Genomic DNA, 20,497 nt, shown 5'->3' with positions numbered 1-20,497 from the left:
CAAAGGGCGGTCCCTAAACCCATTGAAAACAATGCATTTTGAGCCCATACATGTACAGGGTTAACAAACGTTTCATTTAGTAGGATGCTATTTTGTAAATCTTTGACAGAAGACTGCACTTGATAACAATAAGAGGTTATATCAGAAAAAGGTTCTTTGATGTTAATATAATAAAACTCATAAAACCTATAGCATTTGCTTATCTTTGTCAAATTGTGTAATTGATTTGTAGAAAATTAGTATAGCAGTTAAGATGCAGAAGATACTGAACTGTATATTTTCATCTACTGAACTGTAAATTTCAGATTTTGGAAAAGAGACCTCTTATATTTTAACCATATCACGGCTGCAGAGTAAAACGCAAAAGCATTGAGCAGGTACAAAATCTATGTTACTGCCTCATTTGTCTACAGTACATCTGCTGACGTTAAACCAGAATTCATCTCACTTAGACATCATCTGATAGGAGGTGATTTAGAAGAGATTATTTAGAATTTAATTAATTTGCTATTACACAGATTACCAACGGTTTTGCAGCCCAAGAGACAGAATGATAGAGATCGTTTAAGGTCACAAGAACCTGACACAGGATTCCAGGCTCTTCCAGGGATTCTCTCTTGTTAATTGCTTGAAATGAAATGTTCTTTACTTTGAATTCCATCACAACAAACCGCTGTTAGAATAATTAGCCACTTGCTGTGTATATCCAGTGAAGCCATTTATAGATATGTTTTCTAATGTCTAATATATATTTACTATTTGCATTTGACCTGATTCATGTGCCATGTTAATGGGGAAATGTCAGGCATAGTTTTTGTGCATAAGGAAAATAATGGGGGGGGGGAATCTCAATTGTTTATGTATGGATTATGTAAGGACAATTTAACCAAGTTTACCACGACATCACTCACTTGGTGAAACTTTGGCAAACTTTAGTGAATACAAGCCGTAATTATTATATTAAAGGCACTGACCGTATACTATACATCTCAAGTCCCACATTGTCCATTCAGTTAGTATGTATCAAGAGGTCTTATTTCTTATTTTCACTTAGCATGTCCCCGATCACAAACTAATATGGTAAAATTCCTAGTAGTGACTCAGTCCTCATCAACAATTGGAGTTCAGCTCATTGCGATAGCATCCTGTTATTCATATCCTCTAAAATACGTTTTCACTATAAATGGGCCGTCTCGTCTGTGGGAATATGACTCTTAAAATATTATGACTTATGCATATATGTGGGTATATATAGAAAATATGATGGTAAGTATAAAGATATGAGCGTCTTTTGTGTAGCATAGAAAGTGTGTGCAAGTGTTTACACTGAGTTGATAGTACCAGCTTGTGACATTCACGTTTCACTTGCTGCTGGCATGACCTCAGCTCTGTAATCCGATTGTCTCTATGTTACAGTGCCCCTGAATTCTGCAGCAATCCGTGTGTGTGTGTGTGTGTTGGGGTGCTTCATAGTTAAGTAAAAGCTCATTTAAAAGAGGAATTGTCAATAACCTAAATCCTGCATTTAAGTCTGGTTTGCTTGAAAAACAGATGTAATGGTGTTTGTATAAAAAAATTGATTTTGAGAATGAAGAGATGATTAGCAGAATACAACATTGTGTAGCCGTCAAACAGTTAAAACCTCAGATGAACAACACATGACATAGTACGCCGTGTTCTGATTTACTCAACCAAAATTAAGCCAAAATGGAGAAGCCATTTGTGAAAAACTAAGTACACTTAATGATTCAATGGCTTGTAGAACCACCTTTAGCAACATTAACTTGAAGTAATTGTTTTCTGTATGACTTTATCAGTCCCTCACATGGTTGTGGAGGAATTTTGGGCATTGAGGTTTGTGGGCATTTGTTTATGCACAACTCTTTTAAGGTCTCGCCACAGCATTTCGGGTTGAGGTCTGAACTTTGACTGGGCCATTGCAGCACCTCAATTCTTGCAGGTATGCTTGGGATCATTGCCCTGTTGCATGACCCAATTTCAGCCAAGCTTTAGCTGTCGGACAGATGGCCTCACATTTGATTCTAGAATACTTTGGTATACAGAGGAGTTCCCGGTCGACTCACTGACTGCAAGGTTTCCAGGTCAATCATCACCCCTCCACCACCACCATGCTTGACAGTTAATATACTTTGCCTTTGTACGCCTATGAAGATATTCTATTAAAAATCATCTGTCTCCAGCTACAAAAGTCATTTAAAACATTACCATCATCTACACTGTATTTCTAAACCATTTGAGTTTACCTGTAAATTGAAGTATTTGAATATGGCTAAGTAAATCATCAAGAGTGACTATAGCATTGAAGATACTTGACTTATGCATTTGGAGCTGTACGATGTTGTATGGGTGCTCCGGAAATTAAATTTGTTATAGAAAATGAACAGACAAAGAAACTAAACACATAAAACTAAAAACATTTTTTTAAAGTGTAGAAGATACCCCTGGCTTGATTTCTCAGATATCCAAATCACTTTTGTTTTTTTGGGACAATTGTGTTAGTATTAGATGAACTTCTTGGCATTAGAGACGGAAGCCCTCAATTGTATATAAAAATGTCCTTTGCTACAGAAATAATGATTGTTGTTTTCAGGCCTTGTATTGGCCAATTGTTTACAATGTTGGACACCCGCCAGCTTCCACCTCACACTGTGTGTGTGCTAGAATGGAGGCCTTGCTGCAGCTGCCACTGCCGCCCAAGGGTTAATTCACCAATGGCAGATATCCCTAGGTGAACTGTTGTATTTGAAAGGGGCAGATCCCTGTGGCTGTGTAAGAATCGACAAGCTTCTTAGACTTTGTAACAAGTAAATGCCAGCATATTAGCTGTGGAAACACCTGCAGAGCTGCCCTTTTTGCACTAAAGATGTAATGAGATCAGGCTATGTTTTGACTATTGGAAAAAAGCAGGGATGGCGCTGCAGATCTTGGATGTTAAAGAGTCACATGAAAGGTGGATGAAATGAGCTGGTCTCATAATAAGGAGGAGAGCTTCCTGCCTGGCCTTGGAAAGTCTCACATTGAATGCTATAAATAGACCCCCAGAAACGCACACCCATACCTCCAGTCAGACATATGCCAGATTGGTACAGCCAGGCAACAAACTGCTTTTGATTTATATATATATGTATATATATATATATATATATATGTATATATATGTGTGTATTAATGATATTAAGGTCACTCAAGCTAGAGCTTGTTTAAAGTCATCTCCACATATTTTTTATGTATGTGTATATATACCGTATTGGCTCGGATATAGGCCGCCCCCGTATATAGGCCGCACCCTAAAAGTTTGTATACGCGTATTGCGTAGATGTCCCCCGCCAGCCCCGCAAGACACCCGGGAGTCTGCTCCGGTAAGTCAGGCGGGGGGCCAGAGGTAAAACGCATCGTGCGGTTAGACAACCGCACGATGTGCTTAGACAACCTCCCGTGCCGGCACCCCCCCCGTGGGAAGTGCTGGCAGGGGAGGCTGTCTGAGCGTATCGGGGAGTAGGATGCAGGTCCCCTGCACCGCTGCGGGGGATCTGTATCCTAACCCCGCTGCCTGCCCGGCGCCCGGGACTGCATGTCCCGGGCGTCGGGCGCTAGACCCCGAATATAGGCCGCACCCCCACTTTAAAGACTTAAAGTGGGGGAAAAAAGTGCGGCCTATATCCGAGCCAATACGGTATATATATATATATAAAACTAGGGGATATTTGCTTGCAGGCCAGTGAGAACTGTAGCCCAATAGAGTTACGAAAATAACATTTTATTTTGTTAATCCTTCCCCCATGGCTTGTGTAGCATTTGTAAGCGGCGTTATATATAGCAGTGATGCCTCTTTGTCTTTACTGACGCCATATTTTGTTATTGAGTTCAATCCCAAGTCTAGCTTCTGAGGGGCATCTGACAGCCTAGGTCAGGGGTAGGCAATCTTCGGCTCTCCTGATGATGTGGACTACATCTCCCATAATGCTCTTACAGTCATAATGCTGGCAAAGCATCAAGGGAAATGTAGTTCACAACATCTGGAGAGCCGAAGATTGACTACCCCTGGCCTAGGTCATTGGGAAAGCCTCTGACATAAGAAGACAATTGGAAGTTAAGCAAAAATTGACTTACTCTTGGCGTAGGTTTTTCTAGTGATCCCTAATAGAGTGATGGAGCATCACTGTTATTAAAAAAATGCCTCATGCTCTGCTTGACCAAATGTTATTTTCTGATCATCATAATTAATGAATGACCCACTTCTTATCCTATGATTCTGAATGGCACTCGCATTATTGCTTTATATGAGTGTATGGCTTTACTGTAGATGCACTGGAAGGGATACCGGACTAAATGGCCTTCATGTGATGCCACCAGCTGAACTCTTATATAATCTGGGGTTTGATGATTGTTTTTTTCATAGAAGATTTGTATTTACGAGTCACACTGATCCTTGTTACAGATAGCTTTAGTATTTTTATTTATTTCTGTTATTATTCATCAGTGGCATTTTTATGATTATATCTATTTAGATATTATCACTCAAGAGGTTTTATCACACAAAGAACAATGTTGCAGCAGAAGCACATTTAGAGTACTAACAGCAGCTTTTGTGACAATAATATCATTGATGATGTGATTTACACTGCATACCCTGTGGTGACATGAGGATAATTGGACTGTTTTCGTGGTTTGAGTAATAAAAATATTTTTTTACTTCTTAGCCCATTAAAATACAAAGAACAAAATACTCTAAAAGCAAATATATATTTTGCCTACAGATCAATAAATAGCAAAATAATGTATCTTTGAACTCAAGTAAATTTGAGTTTTTGCATGTATGTAAAAAAAATTGTTCTGGTTTTACAGCTAACTTTGAAAAGTCACTATTAATGTTAATATGATACCTTGAACTCATTGAGAAAGCTTCAACAAAGTTGGGATCTAAAGACACACCTTACAGAAAAAGTGTCCCTCTACGTCCATTTGAATTCTCGAGGAGGTACACAATCTGTAATTTGGGTGATCAGGCCCCCCGATGCGCCACTGCTCGGTTGGCCGTTTATAGGGGAGTTTACACAATGGAGGACTAAGCCAAGTAGACACAGCCTCCATGGTATGCAGTCTAGTGCAGTCGAAGCGGACATCACATATGATATATATAGCGCTAAGTAGTAAGGACGGTTGGGTCAAGGCTTCAGACTGCATCCTATTCCAGAATCATACTAGTTGTACTTCAACAACATCTCATCTGCTCTTAATTTTATTATACAGATTACCTAGAGTAGTCCATAACGTATCTTGAGAATATTCTGATTGGTGGAATAACGTTCCATTTCATACGTCATTATATGTAAATCAGCAATACAGGATATAATATAGAATATTTATTTATTTGAGTGTGATTATGCTTTGGTAATATAATTATTATTATGAAAAAACTGGATATGTAGGGTCATATAAAATGGCTGGGTTTTTTTTAATTATGTTTCATATAGTCTCTCACCACCATATATTTCTTTTTTTATCTTTTTTCAGACCGTGAGTATAAACAAAGCCATCAACACTCAAGAAGCTGCCGTGAAGGAAAAACATGCAAGAAATATCCTTTTCTTATAACAAAAAAAAATGATATGTTTATAATAAGCAGGCAAGGTGTACAAGGCAGAGAATGTGGGAGGGAGGTGAATGGGTCTGGGGATTTAACCACTGTGGCATGGAAAGGGTTAGTGCATGGTTTGAAGAGGTTGTTCATGGAATAACAGAGGGTGTAACGCGCTTGGATTTATGTCCCCGCAGGAAAGAGCTGGCTGTGTGTCAGGCTATTTCTGGAAACTGGATTCAGATTTGACTTATTCATAAAACATGCAGCCTTCAAAGAACGGTGGGAGGAAAACTGCTTCTGACTCTGCAGTCAGGAACACAAACACGCTGTACTCATATCTGTACATGAATAGCCTCCTTTTCCAATTGTAAGCTTCCCTCTTGTTACCCCGAAGGTGGTTTTTAAATAGCAGGTTGTCACAGTACAGTGGGTTGCATTCCCTCTGACAACAAAGCAGTTAATGACAGGTCTATTTTCTTAAGATGTACTGCTGTACAGAAACCCTTTACATCCTGGTGCTACGGAATATGACGGCACTATATAAAGCAGTAAGTAACAATATTTATTGGCACATTTAGGCCTAGGGTAGTAGGTCCGTGTAGGGGACAGCCCCTCTGCTGCAGAATAGTGGGAAGTTCACCCTGCGGAGTGATCAGGCTCCCCAGTCATCCGCTGATCAATGAGCCGATTATAAGGGACGTCTCCGATCTCCATAATCTGGCCATTTATAATATAGAGAGTTAGGTAGCCGGCGCATCCTCTATAGTACACTGTACCAAGTGCAGCACATTCTTAAGTAGCGGAGCACTGCCATATGACATTATAGGTGCTTAGCAGGAAGGACAGTGGTTGCAGAGGGGTTGGCTGAGGGTGCTTCCCTTGATAAGGTCTGGGGCAGCATTGAACTGAAATATGTGTTCATTCTTTGCCCGATATTTTTTCCTGTTGTAACTGGATGGAGGATGAAGGACTTTATCCAGAACTGTGGAGGCTTGGAGACCAAAGCTGGCCAACCTACAGCCCACCAGTTGCACTGCAATTCTCAGTATCCTCAGTAAATGGCATACTCATAGAGGATGATCAATTGGGGTTGTTCTTGGGTACAGCTGGAAGGTCAGCATTGGCCATCCTTCTTGATGATATTTCTCCTGAGTATTTCTGGTTTGTCCTTAATTCCATACTTACCTTGTATCTTGGGGACCCACCATGAAAAAGGTGCTCATACGTTCTGGGTAGCTGTGAATCGTCTCCCCCTGTCCAGTAATGCAGTTCTGTGCTGGAAATTCTGTCATGTGTTCCACAAACTCCTCCGCGATGGACACCCCAATGTAAGTACTGGTGTCAGTGTTTTTGCTAATCAAATCTCTGGTGTTACCTGGCATACATCAGGAGTGTAAAAAGCAGGCGATTGTCAAAGATGGATATGGCAAGGTTCAGTGGTGATCAAGCCATGCTGCAGTCATTCTTCAAGAACCCACAAGAAATGTATCCTAGGTTGACCAGATGTCTCCTTTAACTGTGGATGCTTGCATACTGTGTGGTTGCATTATCCTTTGTTATTAATTATTGCTGCAGAGTTATCCAATGAAGTATTTTTATAAGCTTCCCTGGTTAATGGAGCCATCTGGTCACCCTTATGTCCCTCTGGTCCAACAGGGTGTAAGTCCAGAAGGCATACCGTCCTTCCCATAAGTGTGTTGGATCCCTACATAATTTATAAGGCAATCTGGTTCTTCAGCAGATACCCTTTGCAGTCCAAAAATAGCAAAATCACTTGGTGTTACTAAACAGCATAAATTGTTCTGTTTTTCTTAAGTTATTAAAAAAATCTTTAGAATGACAGCCGCCTCAGGACCCCAAAAGCCTCAAGAATTGTTATGTGTTTTTTCATCCCCAGGAACTGTAGCTTCCTTCTCAAGCTTCAGACAATGCATTGTGCTGTTTGCATTTAAATACTCGGTTACCAAATAACAACTATAATGAAATAGTCCCAGGCGCATTTTGTGTTTGGAGGGGGTTTGTTGTATTTTAGTAAAGGAAATGTATTTTAGGGTGTTTTTATCTCACAGTAGATGTTTTTTAATTTATCATTTATCATCAAAAAGTGAATTGTTAAAAACATTTCTTTATTTATGTCCCAATCTTCTATTCAACTCTTACCAGGTTCTAAAGGATTCCCTTCGGTATAAAAATGAGCTCATCGACATGAGTCGAATGTGGGTAAGGGGCATTTACCGAAAACCATGCAATAACTTTTCAATTAATGTCTTGCTAATGTACTTTTCCCAGCTGGTGAGTATAAATATTTTATATTCTAAACTTTTTTTTAGGGCCATCTCAGTGATGGATATGGGCAACTATGCAGCATCTACCTCAAGCTGCTGAACACTAAGATGGAGTTTCACACAAAGGTGACAAAACTTGATTGTAAACCTCTGCTTCCTGTTCAAGATTTATTTTCTTGCTACTTCACTTTGTATGAACTTCACAGAGCTGTACAGTTCCTTTCAGCTTCCCACTTTTTTTGCTGTTTACATTCTCTTCCCCAAGAGCTGTTCTCCTAAGACATTTGTGACTTCCTCACATGTTCTTTATGCTTAGAATCCTCGTTTCCCTGGCAACCTTCAGATGACTGACAGGCAATTGGATGAGGCTGGCGAGAACGATGTTAACAATTTGTAAGTTTTGATATGTTTTACATATCTTAGAATTGCTTTCACATCATCGGCTCCTGAATGGTGCAGTGGGAAAGTGTCTCTGGCAGTCAAGACACAGCTGTTTTGAGACAAATTTTGCAACGTGGCAAATCGTCCACTTGTGAGGCCTTCAAGATAACAGCTCAATGCCCATCTCACTTTACGTGTCTGTTTACACTATGCATTTCGCTGCTCCATGTGCTTCTTTGGTCTCTTCTACTTAGGGTTCTCCATCTACCATCCATAATCCAGTAAGCTCTATAACTTCTGAGTCTTGTGGGGACATGTAAGCTCCTTTGAGTAGGACTCTACTCCATAAGTCCAAATTGTAATGTGATGCACTACTTGTTATGTGCTGTTGTACGGCACTGTGGACTATGATGGCTCTATGTAAATAAATACAAATTAATAATAATTTGCAATCGATTTCACTCTTGGCTCTTACTAAAAGTGAATAAGTCTAGCCCTATATTACATTATACTTTATTGATAGAGAGCCGGCAGATTCCATAGCACAGCTACAAAAGTAAAAAAAATATCCTAAAAATGAACAATAATATCAATACTAAATAAAACATAGTGGTATTGATGGACAAGCGGGTTCTGCCCTTAGGAGTTTACAATCTATTATTACTATAATACTATTCTTAATGTGAAGCACCAGAGATAATGTGCTTTAGAAAGAGGGTAGAGAAGGTTGTTGTTGTTCTGGAAGCATAACAGCTATTATGGCAGCTTTCTAGAACAAGATGTCCCCAGTGTTTTATTTCTGTTATTTGGTCAAAAACATATATTAAAACCTTGTGTGTTAGGCGTTAGTAAATCGAGAGAGTTTTCCTATTGTGGAAACATAAAAGGCATCCTGGCTATGACTTTGGTGAAGGCAGGTGTGATGCGAGAGGTGGAAATATAAATATGAATAGCGCAAAAAAGTCCAACATTAAATAAAAAGAATACTAACACAAGAGATGTTTTTTAGCGCTGGGGTTGTTTAGGATTTTTTTCACATATGAGAGTTCCACTTTAATAAATTTTAGGATTTTCTCTAGGAGAAGAAAATACACAAAAAACACTTTTTGCTCAGTTTTAATTTGTCAGTGGTCAATTTGAAGTCTTAATCCTTATTCAGTGCAAAGCGAGACTTCAAATGGGTTTTAGAGGCAATTTTTCTGAAATGGCTATTTGTGGCTCAGTAATCCCGTAGTTCTATATTTGTTGATGTGTGCTAACCGAGGAATTCTGTGTCAAATTGAAGGAATGTGTCTCACATTGAAGCCAGGCTCTGCTTTTCTAACCCTTATGTTTGTTTTCACTAGTTTCCAGTTAACGGTGGAAATATTCGATTACATGGAGTGGGAGCTCAATTTGTTTCACACAGGTCAGTTAAAAGCTTATCTACTTCCTTATTGATGTTTGTTGTTGCTCTCAGTAAGTGTTAATGGGAGCAACTGGTGTGTGGTAATTGACTATAGTACATGGTCAAAATGTAGCTGGCTCTTATGGGGCACGGGAAAAAAATATCTAAAAACACTGCCCAAACATGTATTTTTAATTCGAAACTTTAGATTATCTACCCCCACACTCCCTCTCCCCCTCTCCATACCTTATGTTTCTCTATACTCTATGTGTCTGTCAATTCTCATTTTGTGATGCCACTTGAATAAATGTATTGTAAAAAGAGCTGTGTAAATAATAATACTAATTTATAATAATAATAATAATAAATATAATAAAGCATTATTTAGCATTTGAAAGAATTGGGTATGTCTTTTGGCTCTGATGCCTCGGTGCACAAGATATAATTATCCATGCTTCAAAGCCACATATGGCAAGAGTTGGCATTACACCAATGTGAAAACAACTGTAAATAATTTATTATCATTATTATTATTATTTATTGACTCATATAGCCGCATCATATTCTGCAGCATTGTACAATAAGTAAGCAGGACATAAAAAGTATTACATAACCAAGGCCAATGATGAGTTCTGAATCTAAGTCACATTCTTGCACCTTTTACACATAATTGTTAATGCAGTAGGGCATGGATGATTAAATGGGATCTAAACTGTGGTCTAGGTTGCATTGGGGTTAAACTGTCTATTTGTGGAGAAGGAGGTGTCCTACTCAACAAATCACATTTACAAATGTGTGGATGGCAAGGTGGGCTTCAGTTGAGGCATACAACTTCATCTTTAGCTTGTAGTAGTCAAGATGGTAGCAATTGTGTAGATTAAATTCATATCATGGTGAAATCAATATAACAAAATGGTGCATGGGCATTACCTTCTCAGGCGAGAGCTTGTGCAAAAAGATTCTTTAGATACAAATATTTTTATATATTTGCTAGCAATTTATATGTGGAGATGCTTACTGCTTAAATTGCAGCGTGTTATATTTTCATGACAGTTGCAAAGTGAATTAAGATACCAATTTAAAAATTGCACATAATTACATTAGAAAATACATGATAGAAATGAATTATTTTTTGCTATGTTCATCATAAATTGATAAGTTCTTCTGTTCCCAGAAATCATGTTATCGTCTTTCACTTTATTGAATTTCTTAATGCATTTTAAAGTCATTAATACTCGTAGTGATCCCCAGTACACAGCAATAAAACCGAGCAATTCAATTTCCTTTTCTAAATCACAGTCATCTTTAGTTTTGCTGACCTTTTGATTTTGTTTTTGTTTGGGTTTTTTGTGTGCAGTTTTGTAATTACCTTTCTGTGATCGTTATTTTTATTGTTGTTTCCGTATTATTTTCTTTGTTTAGAAGGCATAAAAATCCTGAATATATACATAACTAATTCAAGTTGTGACCTCCTGTAATCAGACAAACATATATACAGATTAAATTAGAGTTCTCAGAACATTCATGATCTTTGAAGTTTTTAGTGTTTCTTCCTTTGCCCAGTGAATAAAGATGAGGAAAAAACTTTGTGTTTTTGTAAAGCTTTGTTGGCACAGTAAAAGCTTTTTAAAAGTTTTAAATGCCTTGTGAGCTCCGCAAACTCTACATCTAAGATGGCCGACGCTTGGTCTAGCCATTCACTACAGCACCTGTTTGTGAACGTCTAGTTGAATATCACAGGAACTACAGTGCAGTTGGAGTAGTTTCCTATTGCTGCTGTTTTAACATATACATTTTCAATTATATGGAAGGAAGTTTCATAATGAATGTCTTGAGTTATTTAGACAGTCAACATCATTAGTCAGTGTTTGGGGATACGTCTGACTCGCTCTCGGGCGGCACAACACATTATCTGCCCAGACTAATGTTTGTGTGGATCCTGATACAGGGAAAAGTAGGCGATCACCTATTTGAGTGGTCAGGAAGGAGTTTTTGTTATCTTGTCGCCCCCATGTTTTTTCACCTTCCTCTGGGTCACTAGGCAGGGAGTTTAGGATCAGGCTGTAGATTAGTTGTAGCGTCTAGAGGATTTTATTCCCCTTTAGGTTCATCCGTCCGTACCAGCGAACTATTTTCTGTTATAACGAAAATAACATTTTTATTTTTTTCACTGAAACTGTACAGTAGTCATTTTGAAGTGAACATACCGTACCAGTGGTTAAAGGTTAAGAAAGGGTTCTTCAAACATATAACCAATGCATCACTGCGGTATTCTTGAAGTAGCCCTGTAAAGCTAGGTTAAATGATTTAGACGAGGGCACAAGTTGTCTTAAAGTGTCTTTTGGAACTCCATTATGTATGTGCATGTGCATCAAAACACACTGGAAATTTTGTTAGATCACTACTTAATTTTTTCATAAAATAGCAAATTTGCCCTCCCATGCTGTACATTTATGGCATGAAAGAATTATAGCGTATACTGCCCTATAATAAAGAATTTAAGAGGATTGGAGGATATGGCTTACTCTCGCTCGCTCTCTCTCTCAATATGGTTCTCAAGGAGTTAAGCATGTTGAACTTAAACTGGGTCTCCTAAATCAGGGAAGTGAAAATATGTACAAATACGAACATCTGCTTCCCTTAATCTGTATCTGTTTTATGTAATTTTAAAATTGTACATGTCTTATCAATCTCATATGCCATATGAACTGTCGTAGTTCTGTTGATGTTATGTGCAATGTATGTAAATAAACAGAAACAGTACCATCATAAAAGATAATTTTATAACCTTCCAAAATATACATGTTAACACCGCGACATAACAAAAATTACCAAAACGGGGAAGTGACTCCTTGAATCGTTAATGTGAATTAGAACAGTTGATATTGCATTGAGGAAGTTTTTTTTTTAATTATTAAATTTTTTAGGAAGGTTTCCATCTTTCAGGGTCTTTGAAACCAAACATCATTAGTTTCCATTAGATAAAGTAAATAACAGTACCGTACCAGCTCATCAATGTTATTTAACGCTTGGGTTGTTTGACAATCGTGGGAGCTGTAGTTCAGCTGAACTTCACAGATGACTTGCCCCTGGTTTAGAATGATCACTCCTCAACCTCCCAGTATAGATTATTACTACATCTGCCAGTGTGATATTTGAGTGATGTCTTTACAATGTCTCCATTCCTTTCCATATGTTGTACATGTAATACCTTATCTCCCTCCTGTTTTTATACAGTGTTTAAATCTTTGGACATGTCGCGCTCGGTGTCTGTTACCGCTGCTGGCCAATGTCGGCTGTCACCACTCATACAGGTCATCCTAGATTGCAGCCATTTATATGACTTCACGGTCAAACTGCTGTTTAAGCTACATTCCTGTGAGTATCTGGGACTGAAGAGCTGCCCTGTTTAGTATAACTACCTAAAATCTCCTTTAATTAAGTAAAATAAGTGTCAGATACAGGTGTAAAGATAAGTACTGGTTGTGTGTATAAGAGTCCTATTGAGAGCATGACGTGCCAGGGTTTTTAAGGTTAGGTTTAATATTTATTCCTAGCTATTTGCAGGAAGATTTTAATGTATGCAAATATATATATATTTTTAGCTCTGAAATGAAAGTGTAATAAGGTTTGCCAGTTATGGTGTAATAATTGGACTAGCTTGTCTGATCTGCATACAAGACTAAATGTTTGGTACACAACAAAGCCAGGGGAACGTTATCTGTTCTCATGACCCATATAATTGGTGATGAATTCCTGAATGAATTAAAGAGTCTTAATGGAGATCTGTCTTAAGTCCCTTTGACATAAGAAGTGTTCCTCAGACGAGATACCCTGAGGTACTTTTGGAACCACAAATCCTTCTGTTTGTTTTGTAGGCCTCCCTACCGACACACTACAGGGACATCGAGATCGCTTCATGGAGCAGTTCCAGAAGTAAGTAGTAAGAGCAAAGGACGACTAGATTCCTAATGCACAGAAAACAGCAAGAAATTGTAATAAACAAGCAAACAGACAGAGATACGTGATATTTTTTTTTCTTCTTCAGGCTAAAGGATTTGTTTTATCGTTCAAGCAACCTGCAGTACTTTAAACGCCTCCTCCAGATTCCTCAGCTGCCTGAGGTAAGATAGTCAGTGTTCTAATACATCCACACGATTCAGTGTCTTATATTAAACCCCCACTGCTTACTGTTTACGTATATGTTTATGTATATAGAAGATTGTTATTTAAAAGGTTGAAAAGACGCTGTACGTAAGTAACTGTACAGTTTTAAATGAAAAAAAAAATAAAAAAATACCAAACTCTGCATTATTACTGCAAAAATCGCAACAAAGCTCAATGTAAACTAAGCCAGTGAGAAAATTTTGGAATCTCCTTTTCCTCCAATGCTTTATTTCCATGGGTTATTTATCCTGCCTTGGGGCTGTTGAGGAAGGTTATATTAAAACGGTACATTTGATTGAAGCAATGGACTCCAGCAGGGGAACTGATAGGAACTGTTCATTCTTCTGTTCATTCTTCTGCTCAGCAGTACATGAACTGTAAGGAGTCAGATTTGGATGACTATTCTTTTATAAATGCATAACTTTATGTAAGTGGTACAGGTGTTAGAGCTGTTTCTCCTATGGTCTAACTTGTTGGATTGTGAATGGCCATTAACGCTGATCATTAGCAGTGGTGCACCATTTTTGCCAGCCTCAGACTTTTTTTTTCTGGCTGTTAATGTATACATAGCGAATCTCTACTTTTCAAAAAGTCTTATTCAAGCCTCATTTTGTCTGGTTGTTGTGTTGATTTTCTGAGAGATCATACACTATATGGGCAAAAGTATTGGGACACCTGACCATTACACCACCAGTGACTTTGATGATATCGCATTCTAAATATATAGACATTAATATGAAGTTGGTCCTCCTCCGCCCTTTGCAGCTATAACAGATTCTACTATTCTGGGAAGGCTTTCCACAATATTTTGGAGTGTTTATGTGGGGATTTTTGTGCATTCAATCAGTGGATTTTTTGTGAGGTCAGGCACTGGTGTTGAACGAGAAGGCCTGGCTTACTATCTCCGTTCCAGTTTATCCTAATGAGGATGGGGTTGAAATCAGGGTTCTGTGCGGCCGGTCAAGTTTTTCCACACCAGACTCATCCAACCATGTCTTTATGGACCTTGCTTTGTGCATCTCTATATGGACAAAATTATTGGGATATATCTCTTAATTATGAAATACAGGGTTCAGGCTAGGCCCCTTACTTCCAGTTAAGGAACATTTTAATGCTTCAACATTTTGGACAATGCTATGCTTCCAACTTTGTGGGAACACTTTGAGGAAGGCCCTTTTCTGTTCCTGCATGACTGTGCCCCAGTGCACAAAGCAAGGTTTGATGAGTTTGGTGTGGAAGAACATGATCGGCCCGCACAGAGCCCTGACTTCAACCCCATCGAACACCTTTGGGATGAACTGGAATGGAGATTGCAAGCCAGACCTTCTCGTCCAACATCAGTGCCGGATCTCACAAATATTCCACTGGATGACTGGGCAAAAATTCTCACAGAAATACTCTAACATCTTGTGGAAAGCCTTCCCAGAAGGGTGGAAGCTGTTATAGCTGCAAAGGAGGACCAACTACATATTAATGTCTGTGTATTTAGAATGTGATGTAATTAAAGTCCTTGGTGGTGTAATGGTCAGGTGTCCCAATACTTTTGATCATATAGTGTATATTATGTACTGGTATGTCGTAAACCATCTGTTTGATGGATTGGATCTATATTTAATATGATGTTAAATAACTACAGTATTTCATGATGTATCTATTTCTCAGAACCCTCCAAACTTCCTCCGTGCATCGGCACTCTCAGAGCATATTAGCCCAGTGGTGTTGATACCGACAGAAAATTCTCCTCCTGACAGTGAGACTCTAATAGAAACAGAGGACCTGGTAGGAATGGATTCATCATCCCATCAGGTGAGTGGGAACAACTGGGCGTTTCTGTACTGAATTTCATACTTAGTCTGTGTCATTGTTTTCGCTCCAAAATACCATTTTTGTAATCCATGCAAGCACATCAAAAAGATGTTTGGCATTCATTAAAAACAAATACAGCTTGCAAGTTCCAACACAGAGTTATACTTGAAAGTCATCATCAACTAAAATAAATGCCTGGCAGATCAAATCATTCTTCTCTGTCTTTAGAAATTCTGATTCCTTATTGAGGAAATTTTTTTTAACTCAAATAATAGAAATTATGAATAGTGACTAGTAATTTCTATAGAACATAAAATAACTATTGCATAGATAATTGTTTAAAAATCACCCATTAATTGCAGCACATGATCCTAGTCTTGACATAAAAGCTGTTCTAAACATCCACATAAGCAAAGTTGAATGGTAGAGTAGACAGTACATTAACCTGGTGATTGCAGTTTAGCATTTGAAGCCGGGCTTTGAGTAGGATTGCCATATCAGCCATTTTTTATTGGATACATTTAATACATGTTGCTGACCACCACCTATAATGCTGCCCTGCAATATGTGGGATGTAAACTCTCATATGAGAAGTCACTTAATCAACATCCACCATGCAGGGAAGCACTTTATTGGTTGTGGTCAGCAAAATATAATATTCAGTTGGGTCCAGAAAGACCCAGTATGATATGGCAGCTTTTGTTGGAAGTGATGGAAAGCCCTCTAGTGGTGACATGGTGTTCTGTCAATCACAGTTTAAGTAATAGTGAAACAGTGAATATTTCAAGAATATTTCATTGTGTATCTGTTTTCATTGTGTATTTCGCATGATCGATCATACTATCACTGTTTTTTTGAGTTAATATTATAGGTGAACATTGATTACACAATATATTGATTATATAGTTTCCTCTTTAAAGGGTCATTTTAATGACCCGTGCACTCTTAAAAATGGCCATAAAATGTTCACGATGATTCAATAAGGATTTTCGATATAATTATATCATACATAATAGAAGACACGAATTTGCTTTTGTTTTAATATCATTTGCCATTCCAGCAAACATGAATTGCACACCCTGGCATGTTATGCAAACAAACCATAGCCATTATATTATTTCATCTGAAACTTTAATCACATAAAAAGAACACACAACCTTTTAAAAAGCTTTTTCAGTTTGTCTGGTAACACCATATCAGTGCCTGATTGTGTAACATGTCAAGTGTTTCCAGCAAAAATTACAGAAGAAGCAACATTTTACATAATAAAATAATTATTTCTAGGGAAGGTTTCTAATACTATATTTAGTTACGAAATTGTTAAAGGAACCTTCTCGCCCTGTTTTTAATGTAAAATGCTTATTGCATCCATGTTGCATATACTCCAATGTACTTTACTGCATGTAAATCTATGCATTCTTTAGTTTTATTGGCTCATTTTCCTGTTTCACCTAGCTGGCTCCACTGAGATCAAGGAGCACACTTACAGTGGCAAGAAAAAGTACATGAACATTTTGGAATTACCTTTTGTGCATTAATTGTTATTGTGATCTAATCTACATCAGGTTCACGTCTTTATTGAATACGCATATTAAACATTCAGAGCACGGATAGAAAAAGTAAGTGAACCTTTGGATTTGAAAACTTCTTGAACCTCCTTTGGCAGCAATGCCTTCAAAAATCGCTTCAGGTAGCTGCAGATCAGACCTGCACAACATTCAGGAGGAATTTTAGAATGTTTCTCCTTACAGAACTGCATATGATCAGCCATATTTTTAGGATGCCTGGTGTGAACGGCTCTCTTGAGGCTTTTTTTTTACCTCCTTCAGCATTCGTGGTGCCCTTGAAGTCATCTTGGCTGGGTGCCCACTTCTAGGGAGAATAGCCACAGTACTACATTGTCTCCATTTATAAACAATGTGTCTAACTATGGACTAATGGATATGTAAACTCTCTGAAATTACTTTGTAACCCTTTTCAGCTTTATGCAAATCAACAATTCTTGATTGTAGGTCTTCTAAGATTTATTTTTTTTGCGAGGCATGATTCACATCAAATGCTTATTGAGAATAGCAATCTCAAAATGTTTTTTTTTATGTCTAAGTACCTCTAAGACACCCCCCCAATCCAGTTTCATTGATTAGGGTCAAGGTTTGCTAACTCCTGACACCAATTAGCTTTTGTTGAAGTGATTAGCCTAGAGGATCACATACTTTTTCCAACCCACACTATAAATCTTTCAATGATACATTGAATATGGATAACAACAATACAATAATTTGTGTGTAAACAGTTTAAACAAATTGTGTTTGTTCATTATTGTAACTTAGCAGAAGACCATAGGTTAAGATGAATTTGTACGCGAATGCTGGTAATTCCAAAGGGTTCACTTTTTCTTATAGCTCTAAGTACACTTCCTGTGCATTCTCTGTAGCATTGAAATCAATGGGATCCGTGACAGCTAATTACATTTAGACTAGCTGATTGTTGATGGTCAACTTGCCTACATGCAGGTGCCTGTCACTTGCTGTCTTCAATATGTATATACTGTATGTATGCATGTTTAGTGTTTTTATTTATTTAGCTATAACATGTCCATAAAGCTCTACAGTTTACTGTATAACAAAGAGGACGTACAGTCAGTGTAGTCATATTGTAAGTACAGTAGTCATACAGACATTGAACATTTTTGATTGGGGTACAATAGCAATTAGGTCCCTATGCTTTATATAGCTTACAGTTTAAGTTGTAGTAGGCATTTAAGTAATGTCTTTTAAGTTCAGCAGAGTAAGTGAAATAGGAGCACATCTCCTGTTTGGACAGAGAAATACATGAGAACATATTTTCTCCTTTTTTTTTTTTTTTTACACTTTTTAGTGTAGTTTTATTTTGTACCTTTATTTATTGGTTTTTATGGAAAATTGTTACTGTTGGTGTGGCTTGATATGTGTATTTTCAATACTACAGGGTGTACCTGAAAATAAGTTTGATGATATATTTGGCAGCTCCTTCGTTAATGATCCATTTAATTTCAACAGCCAGAATGGCATGAGTAGAGATGACAAGTAAGTCAGATGAATTAATTATATTCATATTTCTAAAATTTGTTTTCATTGGGATTTCATTTACTGTAAATTGAAAAGTTAATATGCATTTAAGTACATATGTTTGTGTTTTGCTTCATTGTCAAACATAAGAGGGATACAATTTAAATGAAAAGTTTGATGTGTATTCCATTGGTTATTTACCATTGTCCTGCATTTGCTCACTTCTAATAACAGGTCTCGTTTTACACTCTGAGTGACGGTGTGATATGATAAGACACGCAGACACCCTATCTGGTGCCATTTTATCCTCATATTTAACTATGGAGAATGTTGCTCGTTCACAAAGTGAGCTGGTACGCTTTCGGGTTGGGGTAGTTAATGCTCCAAAATATCCCAAATTGTCAGCATTCACATATGTGTATAAAATAAGGCAGACCATGTTATGTAACACAGAGGAAGGCAAATCCAAAATATTCCATTTTTTTTGATGGGATTGTCCCTATATTTTATACTCCTGTACAGTAATGGTGCTTACAGATACAAAACAGCCGTGTTAGAAAGCTACCCTCTGCTCGTAATTTGAGGGCAGATGTGTTGAGCTTCTGTTCTCTGGATCTCCATGATTACTTATCATTAAATCATCTTTCCTCTATCATTTGCTGATTGTTGTTAATTTGTGTAAGGGCGAGGTGAAAGCCGTACCTTTTAGAACATGAAATCTATTGTGGAGGTAAAATAGTCCCTTACTTTCAGAGTGCCTGTAAACAAAACAATTATGCAGTTTGTAAAACAAAAAATACAATTTATAGTTTAGTACTACATAATTAATTAGTTATGCTGCAGGCTGTGAAGGTGATATATTTCCTTTAATTGATCATATGTGGGTTGCTATATCCCAACAGCCTTACCATACAGACAAAGTTAGGTAACTAAATAGGCAGCTGGGCTCCTGCTTTGGCTCTACCATATTTTTACCAAATGTTAGAAAATGCATGCTGGTAGGGGCACTTAGTTGGCCTAATAAAAACCTTACTATATCCTTACAATTTGATGTATTGTTTTTGTATCACAGAGATCGACTAATCGAGCAGCTGTACAAAGAGATTGCTGTTTTACGAGATGACTTTGGAAACTTTAAGGCAGAGGTGAGACTTGTGTGTCTATATGCCTTTTTGAAAATGAAAATGACATAGGCTGTCATAGGGCAGTGCTCTTGCAGTTACTCTCAGGATCCCTCACAGCATATCACATACATAGTACAGCTGAATAGTATCTGGATTGCAGGAGAATTGACTGTTTAATGACAACTTTTAATGTCTTCCTACTGGCTATGATTGAGCTCTTGTTACACTTGTCATTTAATTGAGCCATGCAGAAAGGACCCCTTAACTCTGGAGGGTCTACACAGACCTTCTGAAGTCTCTTATGGCCATCTGCCTTACCTCTGATTACACATGATGTGATAACCCCTGATCACTGTGTAATTAGCTAGCAATTAGATCAACGTAAGAAGAGCGGGGAAAAAAGTAAAAAAAATATATATATCAATTAAATGTTTAATTAAATATTAATTGGAACCCCTTTAATGCCATCATAACACCATTAGGGAGTACCCACTAGTTACAAAATAAAGATCCCTGAGGTCTTAGAAGGACCCAAAGGATCTCCTCTGTTTCCACAAAGTTTGAAGCATAGCGTAGCCCAAAATGCCTTGGCATGCTGAGGGGGACATACGAAGACGTTTTGAGCAATGCTATGCTTCCAACTTTGTGGGAGCAGTTTGGGGAAGAACCTTTTTTATTCCAGCATGACTGTGCAAGGT

The 20,497-nt window shown here is 37.8% G+C and overlaps 1 protein-coding gene across 1 annotated transcript in view; it reads left to right on the top strand.

Moving 5' to 3' along the window:
• Positions 1–20,497, top strand: part of LOC149289678 (huntingtin-interacting protein 1-like) — a 39,609-nt gene that overhangs the window by 6,611 nt on the left and 12,501 nt on the right. The window contains exons 2-13 of the mRNA XM_089490221.1: positions 5,536–5,599; positions 6,788–6,930; positions 7,766–7,822; positions 7,933–8,013; positions 8,204–8,280; positions 9,615–9,676; positions 12,893–13,033; positions 13,534–13,591; positions 13,704–13,779; positions 15,485–15,628; positions 18,596–18,693; positions 19,748–19,820. Of these exons, the coding sequence (XP_089346347.1) occupies positions 5,536–5,599; positions 6,788–6,930; positions 7,766–7,822; positions 7,933–8,013; positions 8,204–8,280; positions 9,615–9,676; positions 12,893–13,033; positions 13,534–13,591; positions 13,704–13,779; positions 15,485–15,628; positions 18,596–18,693; positions 19,748–19,820 (1,074 nt within the window). The remainder of the gene's footprint in view (positions 1–5,535; positions 5,600–6,787; positions 6,931–7,765; positions 7,823–7,932; positions 8,014–8,203; positions 8,281–9,614; positions 9,677–12,892; positions 13,034–13,533; positions 13,592–13,703; positions 13,780–15,484; positions 15,629–18,595; positions 18,694–19,747; positions 19,821–20,497) is intronic.

This window comes from Sceloporus occidentalis, unplaced genomic scaffold, assembly GCF_023333645.1.
Source record: "Sceloporus occidentalis isolate IW3139 unplaced genomic scaffold, rSceOcc1.0.p SCAF_43, whole genome shotgun sequence".
Classification (NCBI taxonomy): domain Eukaryota; kingdom Metazoa; phylum Chordata; class Lepidosauria; order Squamata; family Phrynosomatidae; genus Sceloporus; species Sceloporus occidentalis.
Note: the sequence above shows the minus strand (reverse complement) of the source record. Positions and strands in the feature narration are given on the sequence as shown.